Source organism: Simochromis diagramma, unplaced genomic scaffold (genome assembly GCF_900408965.1).
Source record: "Simochromis diagramma unplaced genomic scaffold, fSimDia1.1 OVJJ01000131.1, whole genome shotgun sequence".
NCBI lineage: Eukaryota > Metazoa > Chordata > Actinopteri > Cichliformes > Cichlidae > Simochromis > Simochromis diagramma.
Genome location: NW_024387200.1, coordinates 5,286,766 through 5,297,536, shown reverse-complemented (window position 1 = coordinate 5,297,536; position 10,771 = coordinate 5,286,766). Strand labels below are relative to the sequence as shown.

At 39.0% G+C, this 10,771-nt stretch overlaps 1 protein-coding gene across 1 annotated transcript; it reads right to left on the bottom strand.

Annotated features, from left to right (window-relative positions):
* Positions 1 to 3,519: 3,519 nt before the first annotated feature.
* On the bottom strand, positions 3,520 to 6,978 carry LOC120745653 (granzyme A-like). The gene is made up of 5 exons (XM_040050695.1): positions 6,780 to 6,978; positions 6,455 to 6,596; positions 5,462 to 5,600; positions 4,129 to 4,398; positions 3,520 to 3,991 (listed from the first exon to the last, which is right to left on the bottom strand). The coding sequence occupies exons 1-5, from the start codon at positions 6,841 to 6,843 to the stop codon at positions 3,830 to 3,832; spliced, it is 777 nt and encodes a 258-aa protein (XP_039906629.1). The 5' UTR covers positions 6,844 to 6,978; the 3' UTR covers positions 3,520 to 3,829.
* Positions 6,979 to 10,771: the final 3,793 nt, after the last annotated feature.

Genomic DNA, 10,771 nt, shown 5'->3' with positions numbered 1-10,771 from the left:
TTTGCAGAATAAACAATGAAAAAAGACACACTGTTCACAGACATGTTGAAATCATAAAACCATGAATGGACTCAAACATAGTGAATAATTGCAAACAATGCTCTGGAAATGTGTAAAACAAAAACTCAGTAAAACATTTGAGGTTGTCTTTTTGTGAAGTTTACGTTAAGTCTTTTAAAAAATTCATTATCACAGAAAAAATAATCATATCAAAAATAGGATAGAAAATAATGGATGTATTCAACTCTCTTCTGTGGTAAAGCTGGTATTTAAAAAAGAGGGAGAACAGGAGGAGAAAATAAATAAATAATTATTCACAGTCGGGGAAGTGGGGAATGAGGACCCAAGTGCCGGCCTCCTTATGCTGAACAGCGTGTTTATTTATAGTGCAGTAAATAATCCACAGAATAAATCCCCATGCACTCCCCTGACTCCCGTGTCGTGTCTTCTCCCAAAACATCCGTGTTCTGTGCTCTCCACTCCCGTGTCTCTGCATTCCCCATGCCTGCTGCTATCTGGCGTTCCACGCTCCTCCTGAGACACAATAGAAACAGCCATCAAGACACCACATAACTAGTCTTCAACACTGACTTGAAGACTGACTTGGAGTCTCACGCAATAATCCCACGCCAGAGGGAGCTCCATCATACTCTTAAATAGCTCCCCCTACGAGCCTCAGCAGCAGCAGGTGCATGGCATGGTCTTCAGGTGTGGTCAGCCCCCTACCAGGGCCACACCCACCAGGCCTGCAGGTGCCTGTCACCCAGCCTACAGGAAACAGTGCCAACCGCAGACAAACAAACATCCCAACACACACCTGCCTATTCCTACAACTTGGGACACAGCCGGCAGCTCAGTGCAGCTAAAACACACAATAATAATAATAATAATGATAATGAGTCCACACTGCTCAAGAACCCTGGATCCTTCAAGCCCAGATCCCTGACAATTATAAAGAGTGCATATACACATACAAGCAATTGTAGTAAAGAGCCTTCAATATCAATATCAGTATCTTGTGGATTTTGTGGGGTCCAGAAGAGAGATTTTGGATGCCTCCGTCTGCATTTTGGACCCTTCCATGGTCAGAGAATACCGCCACAGCTACCCAAACAAGCCCGGGAGGCTCACCGAAGGACTCACCTTCACTAGAGTCCTTCGGGTGCTTTAGACCATCGAACTATCAAAAAAGACCACATCTGGTCTAATGAAACAAAGACTGGGCTGAAACTGGGCTGAATGCCAAGCATCATGTTTGGAAGAAAACAGGTACTGCTCATCACCTGGCCAATACCATTCCTGCAGCAAAGCACGGCAGTGTCAGCACCATGCAGTGGGGATATTTTTCTGTAAAAGGAAAAAAAGTGGGAGACTAGATAGGATCAAGGCAAAGATAAAATCAGCAATATAGAAAGACATCCTTGATGATAACCTGCTCCATAGCACTGTACTTTGGACTTTGGGGAGGGTTCATATTCCAACAGGACAACGAACCAAAGCACACAGCCAGGATAACAGAGGATTGGCTTAGGGACCACTCTGTGAATGTCTTTAGTGGCCCAGCCAGAGCCCAGACTTGAGCCTGATTTAATATCTCTGAAGAACACAGAAAATGGCTGTGGACCAACACTCCCCATCCAGCCTGATGGAGTCTGACAGGTTCTGCATACAAAAATGTGAGAAACTGCCCAATAACAAGTATGCCAAGCTTGCAGCATCTTACTCAAAATTACTTCAGGATATATTTCCTGCCAAAGGTGCTTCAACAAAGTATCGAGCAACGGCTCTGAATACTTAAATGCATGATATATTTTTGTTTTTTATTTTAATACATTTGCAAGAATTTCAAGCAAAGTTTGTCCCCTTTTTCATGATGGAGTACTGTGTGTAGAATTCTGGGAAAAAATGAATTTGATCCATTTTGGAATAAGGCTCTAACATGACAAAGGCTACGTTCACACTGCAGGCGAAAGAGCATCAAATCTGACTTTTTTGGTATGACAGTTTGAATAGCACAAATCCGATATTTTCAAATCCGACCTAGGTCACTTCGGTACGTGGTACTGAATCCAATAAATATCTGATGTTTTAGAACGCGACTGCTGTTTGAATGGTCATATCGCATTAAATTGGTCTTTTACGTCACTGACACAAGACAGACGCCAATTATCAGCACTGGAGAAGACAAACAAGAAAGCATGGCGGCCATTGTTAAAGCACGGGCTCTCTTTTTTCTCAGTGTCCTTCTTTCTCTAATTAATTTGTCAAAATTCTGTCGGTTACGACTGCGCAGAAATTGATAGACTGCTGCAACAACACCTACTAGCTCTGTAGCCGCCATTTTTACTTTCGTAAACAGAGCGTGTTGTGTGTGACGTCTTCTTTTGTGCATGCGGGCCGCTTTGAGGGCCGTGAACGTTCACACTAGAGTGCGTTTGCTGTCACATTTTATTTGTAATGTGAACAACCAGACAAAAAGATCGGATTTGATCAAAAAATCGGAATTGAGCATTAAGACCTGCAGTGTGAGCGTAGCCAAAATGTGGAACAAGTGAAGCACTGTGAATGCTTTTCGGATACACTGTAGCTGGTTACTATTGTTTTGTGGAGCATGATGTACCAAGTCCTTCTTCTTCTACATGACGTTATCACACACACTGTCCAGCAAATTATCCCTGTGGATGAATTACAATATGGTAAATGGTCTGTATTTGTATAGCGCTTTACTAGTCCCTAAGGACTTTACACATCCATTCCCGCACACATTCACACACTGGTGACGGCAAGCTACATTGTAGCCACAGCTGCCCTGGGGCGCACTGACAGAGGCGAGGCTGCCGGACACTGGCGCCACGGGCCCTCTGAGGCAACCAGTAGGCAACGGGTGACGTTGACGTGTCTTGCCCAAGGACACAACCGAGACTGTCCAAGCCGGGGCTCGAACCTGCAACCTTCCGATTACAAGACGAACTCCCAACTCTTGAGCCCCGATCGCCCCTCAATACAATAGAGCTCAAATAAAAGGCATGGAATTTCATAGATATGGTTGCCTTTTCCCTTCAACATTACAAGGTCCATCCATCCATCCATTCTCTTCCACTTATCCGTGTCAGGGTTGCGGGGTGGCTGGAGCCTGTCCCAGCTACTTTACAAGGTTACTCAATTTTTTAGTTTTGTTTTAGCTTATCAAGCAGTTTTATATAACCATATAACCACAGCTCTGTAACAGGAGAAGTGGCCCAGGACTGAATTATCTAAAAGTAAAATAAAAAAGTAACGTGTGGAAAAAGATTGGTCAGTGGTTTCTGAGCACAAGTAATCAGAATGAAAAATGAACAAATAAGAAAGCATGCTCAGTAATTTATCTACATCAAAACAAAATCAGTTCACAGGCCTCAGTTTCAGTTTCAGTATATAAAACAGGAGCTGGTGAATCTTTCTCACTGGCAGGATGAATAATTTCACTTTGTTGTTTTACTTTCATGAGTTTTGTATGTACATTAAAAAAACAAAACAAAAAAAACATTTGTATGCTTTTATTGCAGAGGTAGCCTTCAAATGCAGCAAACAGGAGTACTCATATTCTTGGGGTTACTTGGGGGTTGAAAAACAAAGAAAAGGAAAAGTTTGTGCAATGATAAGGACTAACAATAACAAGGACCTGTCATATATGTGCAGAGATCAAAAATAAAAATGTAAAAGAATGAAATGATAATATTAATAATGCTCAAGTCAGTGGTCTATAGGAACAGCAGTAACAGATTTAACAAGGAAGATTACAAAGTTGCTCGTGTTCATTAAATTATGTGGACTGATTCTTGTGGATTCCTTAAAATTCAGATGACTTCGTTGTTTTTTTGATCCACTTGAGTTGTTTTTTGGAGAGAAATGAGAAGACTGCAGGTTCATTTATCTCGCCACACACTACAGGTCCAAAAGAAGTGACTCCAACCAGCTCTTTATTGCACAGCAGTGGCCCTCCTGAATCCCCCTGCAGCAAGAACAAATGTTTGACATTTTTGGGGGGTGTTTTAACTATTCTGGAGATTTAAAAAAGCCAAAAAGGTCTTGCGCTTTATTGCAATTTACAATTTCATATTACAACGCAACACACTAATATATACTTACATTACATGTACTAGCCTTAGCGTTTCCATTTGAACCAGCACATATCATGTCACTAGTAATAACAGGGTTGCGGTTGTAATAACCACGAGAGTTGCACTTCTTTCTGTCAATCACAGTCACATTGACAGACAACAAGACATCCGACCTATTCTTCTTTTCAGTTTTTCCCCATCCAGCCACCAGACAGTTGCTGCCAGCTGCAGGGTCTTTGAGAGTTTTGCCCAGCTTGAGAAATGTCACTGTTTTGGTTTCCATCACGGGATTGTTAAGCTGAAAAAAAGAAGCTTTACATATTGATAATGATTATCTATGTATTATGTTTATATAGTTATAAAGTAAGTAAATAAGACAGAACATAACAGCAGGGTGCGGTATATTAAGCCGCTGGCTTAATATACAGGAATATTTGTGCTGAGTATGGCCTGGATGTCCCAAGGTCAAAATGGAATACACCCTCTAGGGTGGTTAAGAATGACCAAGCTAAGATCCTGTGGGACTAAGTAAAGAAAGAAGGCTGTAGTAATAGATGTAGCTATATCAAGTGATAGCAACATCAGGAAGAAGGAACATGGGAAGCTTGGGAAATACCAAGGGCCGAGAGAGGAACTACAGAAGATGTGGAGGTTGATTCAAAAGTTGTCCATGAGGTAACTGGAGCACTTGGAGCAGCTCACCCCCAAACTAGGTTACACTTCCTACAAGTGTCATTATTACTAAAACTAGTAGTGTGGCACACTAAGCAGGAAAGTGCCAGAGGAACAGGGGATAAAGCATGATGCTATAGCAACATGGCTGAGAGCTAAGATAGAAAATCCCTAAAGATAAAATTAATCAATACTTTAAATATAATTAGCTGGTAATTTCAACAGTGAGTGTAGTGTCGTGATACTGGACTGCAGCGAGCCAACACCAAATGAGAGTCAGTTAATAAACAGATTGCTAATTTTTAACAGTCAGTTATTACTCATTGGTCAGTACTAGTTTACAATGTTTTGACTTTAAAAACATGTTTCAACTATGTAAGAAGAGTAAGTAAAGAAAAGAAGAAAAGTAAATGTTAGGTCCTGAGCTGCCTAACATTTCATATTATTCATATTGTTACATATTTCAATTGTCTTTTCACAAATAGAAATGTTTTATGTAACATAAAAAACATGTAATACTACATCAAATCTCATGTGATTAAAAGCTCTAAAAAATTGTGCACTTTAATTTACTGCCCCATTTTAAACAAATTCCTCTAAGTGGGTTTTCTTGAAAAAGCGTTTAAATTACAGGGTTGCATCTTTGCTTCATTTAGTATTGTGAATTGTACAGTGAATATTGACCTTACCTTGAGCAACATGAGGTCATTGCCCTTTAATATATTACAAAAGTCAGGATGAGGAAATTGTTTCTTAACCTCTCGGAATTGTTTCGAATCTTTTTCCTCTTTCTTGATGGAGTGTGCTCCCAGGATCACCTCACTAATACTGTAAAAGAAAAAAATACAGAGTAAAGTTAACATATATAAAAGCTTCATAGGGGAGGACTACGATAAAACAAAGATAAATTAACTCTAAATGTTCCCTTGCTATATGCATATTATTAGAGGTGGTTGGGTTATGGGTTTTACTGAAAAATTACTTTCATGGGTGTAGGGTGATGATGGCTAGAATATGAACAGATTTTGTCTATTGTCATTTTTTGGAGTGTTATCAACATCTATTTCCATTAATGTGCAAAGCAGTCAAACATACTCGTGTCTTACAGGCTTTTTTCCTGAGAGCTGAGGCTTGTCCTTAAAAACAGCAGAAAAATGTGAGGGATTTTTAAAAGCAATACTGTAGCGGGGCGAGGTGGACGCACCTGAGCGTCATCAGCGATCACGCTGCGCTTGCTTTAAAAGGGTGAACTAGGTCCTTTCTTAGTTGTTGTAGGGGAAGTGAGCAACTGCGAGGTGAAAAACTGAAGCAGGGTGTGAAAAGTGACAGCAACCGAGAGTAATAAAAGCAACACTGAAATGTGGTCGCTTCCGCCATGAGTTTATTCAAATACATTTTTAAAGAGATGCTGATTTGATTGTGCCTACTATTAACATGATAAGTAATTATGTAAATTATTTACACTGAAGATGTGAAGTTTTAGCATATTTGTACTCACAGTATCAGTGAAAGGATTACTGGCAGTATTTTATATGTATACATATGTTATATGTATATATTATTTTATATTATTATGTATATATTATAAAAATGTATTAAAAAAACACACAATGTGTTATTTTTCACAGTCTGTTAAAAATATTAATATATTTTGATTTGATGTCAGAAGAGTAAGTCTGTACTTAGTGCAGTGGGCAGCAGTCAGGACCCATTGTGGATGGATTAATATCCCCCCACAGAAAGACTTTTTACTTTTCAAGTAAGCCATGAAACTCAGGGAGTGTGGCCTGACTTCCTTCCCTCCAATAATCTCAGAACCATGACCTAAAATTAAAAGAAAATATTCACTTAAATAACTAAATCCCAAGATAATCAAGTCAAGAATTTAAAAATGAAAGAAGGAACAGATGAGTAAAACACAAGAAATGCCAGCGGCTTTGTAATACTGAAAGTAATGCCCTTGCATTCTGTGTAATGAATGAATGTGCAATAGAAAATATTACTCACTTGACTGGATGATGAAGAAAATCAAACATGAGATTAAAAGACTGAAATTCTTCAGGCAGAACATTTTGTCTTACCCCTCTTTGATTAGATGCCGAATGCCATGAAGTTTACTTTGATGCATAGCTTTATACGCTGAGTTCGAAGGATGTGGTTTGAGCATGGAAAATAATGAGTCAGCAAAACTGACACATGCCAGCTGATGAACTGGTGATATTGTTTCAAAGCAAGTGGTCAGATTTATCATAAATAATAACAATTTTCTGTAGTTTCTATATGAGAGAGGGGATTAAATTGAAGTTTTAAGGATTGTAGTTTTAAGGTTTTTATTAAAAGTCAAGAATGGATTAACTGAATTCAATTTACTTTTATTCATATAGCTCCAAGTTAAAAAGGCACTTATATTGGTGCCAAAGTATAATTCAGTTTAATGCAGTAACCTGAATTGTCAATCAAAGCGACCAATCACATTAGGACCCCCAAAAACGAAATAATTTGCTTGTTATTTTGATTTTTTTCATACAGAACTTGTAACATAAATATAATTTCAAATCTTTGCCTCCAGAAAAAGTGAGCACCGACAAACACTTGCTCCTGCGTCTTCACTCCAGTCACTTGACTGCTTTGGATGTCACTCACCTGCTCTCTGCTGTTCCACAGACTTTGCCTGCCTGCCTGCAGTAACCTCTCCTCGTGCTCATTCCAACAGCATGACAAGAAGTCCCACTTTCACTCCATTCAGTACTTGTTGCCTTCTTATAACATTTACTCTTCAATGGAGTCTTACATGGTGAGCGTGTACATAGGTCATGGCGGTTGAGTGCATTGCTTATTGTTTTTCTTTCAAACAATTCTAACTACAGATTCCAGGTCTTTCTGTAGCTGTCCACAATTGGTTCTTGGCTCTTGGCTCAGTCCTATGTCTGAACTCTTGTGGGGAGCATCTGGTCGTGGTTGATGTGAAATTATGTTGTTTTTTCGGGGCCCTCAAAGCGCTTTACAATTCCACTATTCATTCACTCTCACATTCACACACTGGTGGAGGCAAGCTACAGTTGTAGCCACAGCTTCCCTGGGGCAGACTGACATTCTGTGTCCTGTGTCCATTCTCATTATTACATAAAACATATGGACTTCTATGGTTTGATTTATTTGCATGTGTGGACTGGATGGATTTTTACTGATATCTGGCGAGAATTTCATATTCATATGCACCTTTTATTAGGAAATTGGGGAGATATTCAGTACTTATTTTACTCACTGTATATTCGTACATTTGACAGTTGAAATGAGCACTAAATCTGTTCACAAAGCACAGGTTTATTAAAATTTACTGTTGAAATGCTACATCTCTTCAATCCGTGCACATTCTACACTCATTAATCTGTTTATATTAACCCTATAAAGCCCTTTGTATCATATTTGATACCTGAGTTTCTGAGACTTCTATCTCATCAATATGATCAATACTTGTCATAATTTCAAAATGTTATGGACAAAACTCAAATATTTGTGTCTATCATAAACTCAACGGGTGCAATGACACAAAATGAACCCTCTATGGTGGCTCCAGTGGTCAAGGTTTTTCAGGCAGCAGTGTTTTAATTGTTTACTAAAGTTTAATTTTATATGTTAATATATACCAAGACTGACAATCATATTTGACACATCACTTGCAAATTTGGCAACAATATGACAAATATGGCCGGTCACCGGTCATATACATGCTTGACTTATGCACATTTCGTTTATTCTTGTTTTCTAAACAGGCAAGTGCACATAGACTATTTGAATTTGTGTTTGATGGTCTAGAAAAAAAAATTAACTCCAGTTACACTTGCTCGCCTAGATGGCTAAATGGTGAAGAGGACGAGACTGTAATTCTATTGACACTTTCCAAGATGACAGTGAATAAAGTGCGGGACCATGTGGTGACATATCACCATTCATATAAATGAGTGCAAACGTCACTTTTTTGAAGCTGAGGTGCGGTCACAGCACAAACCGTCATGGTGGGTGATCCTGACCACTATCATTAGACCCCCATTTATTGGACAGGCACACGAGGATAGAAAGAGGAAATCTTTCATATCACATGACATACCTTTGTCTTCAAAACATGCACATCTAGCAAAGAATCATGCACTTCTCATTTTCAGCAGCTTTATTTCAGTTCATTTCAATCCCATTTCTTTCTTTTGCTATTTTTTAAAAACGTTTAGACCACTAGTTTTTGGCAGATATTCAAAAAATGCTGAATTTTATAGCAAAAATACAGTACATTTCTTCTTATTTGGCTTTGACTAAAACACACTCTGGTGCGCACTCGTCTTTATGTATTAAGCCCAAAGGAAGTGGTCTGAAAATTCAGCATAATGGGCTCAAGCAAGGCGTGGGAATGCATTTGTTTCAAAGATAGTGGTAGCATTTACAAGTATTCATAACCATGTCTTTTTTCTATGTCGTTGCTGAGGTTTGTTCTGTCTGGTGTACAATGAGTCATCCTTGAGTGTACGTGTCCATAAATCTACTTGTATGAAAAAAGCTAGAAGAGTGTATTGATGTTAAAAGAAAAAGCACTTTACAATAACTTTACAGTTGGTGTAGAGATTATTTCCTTATCAGACATGTAGCTTTGAAGCAGCTTCACCTGTCAACTAGTGCCAGTAAGAGACAATGAGGCATGTCTGTCAGCAGACAGTCCACAGATACATCCTGAAGGAAACATCTCAAAGGTAGTGCCCAAAAGAAGAAGGAACTGATTATTTTCAAATTATTAATAATTAATTACTTAATTGAATGTATAGTCATAAAGTGGATGTTTTCTATGTTGACATTACTGTAATTAATACTACTCAGAATGAGAAGACAGTATGTGCAAGAAAAAGTTGTTCACAGCCTTCTCTTTTTTAAGGCTTGTAATACGGGAAGTGGTGAATCTTTCTGGCTGACAGGTTGAATAATCTCACTTTGTTGTTTTACTTTCATGGGGTTCAAGGTTCAAGGTTCTTTATTTGTCACATGCATAGTTATACAAGTATAACACACAGTGAAATGTAGGCTGACACGCTCCTCGACATGTGCAAAAATTTGGGGGGGGGGGGGGGGTGTAGAGGAAGAACATTATATATATATATATATATACAGACATATATACAGACATAGGGTTTGTGTGTCCACAAAAAATGTGTTTTATCTCATGTGTTTCCAGCAAATGTGATTGACCGAAGCAAACAGGAGCACTTATATTTCTCTTGGTATTTTATGTAATTTGCAAAAAGAGAAAATATTTTTTTTAAATTAACAAACGTCTTTGTTCACAAAAAAGAAAAAATGAGGGGAAAAGGAGTAAATATGTCATTTCCCACTGCACGAACTAGCTGATTGTTTGTTTGTTTTTTCCAAAGGAGTAATTCTCTGTTGGCCAAGAGAAAGAATATAGGTCTGGCTTTTCATGTCTCAAAGCTAACATGTCAACCTATATGTGCAATCTGCAGTGACAGCATCTAAAATATTAAATTGTAATCCATCACTTATCACAGTGGCTGTGTCCATTTTTGGTAAACAGAACGGCCACAAAGGCAGTTATCTTGCAAATATTTGACTCATCTGACTTCAGTTCCTGCAGTGGAAATGGCTAGCCACAGCAGAACTACGATCACATGTGTGTATAAGAAGGAACGCGAGAAGCTTGAGAAGTATCAAGGGCTCAGAGGAGAGCTGCAGAAGATGTGGAGGGAGAGGGTAACAGTGGTCCCAGTATTAATCAGAGCACTAGGTGCGGTGACTCTTAAGCTAGGCGAGTGGCTACAGCAGATCCCAGGAACAACATCGGAGATCTCTGTCCAGAAGAGCGCAGTCCTAGGAACAGCTATGATACAGCGTAGGACCCTCAAGCTCCCAGGCCTCTGATAGAGGACCCGACAGAGACCGCAATGACAACAAGACGTCAAAGATTTCCATCTTGTTTATCATGTTGATGCCTCTGGAGTCAT

Coding starts and splice junctions, on each gene's coding strand:
- LOC120745653 (XM_040050695.1), bottom strand. CDS start 6,843: ATGTTCTGCCTGAAGAATTTCAGTCTTTTAATCTCATGTTTGATTTTC. Junction 6,597..6,779: donor TTTCTTCATCATCCAGTCAA/GTGAGTAATATT, acceptor TTTTAATTTTAG/GTCATGGTTCTGAGATTATT. Junction 3,992..4,128: donor CTAAGGCTAGTACATGTAAT/GTAAGTATATAT, acceptor TTCTTGCTGCAG/GGGGATTCAGGAGGGCCACT.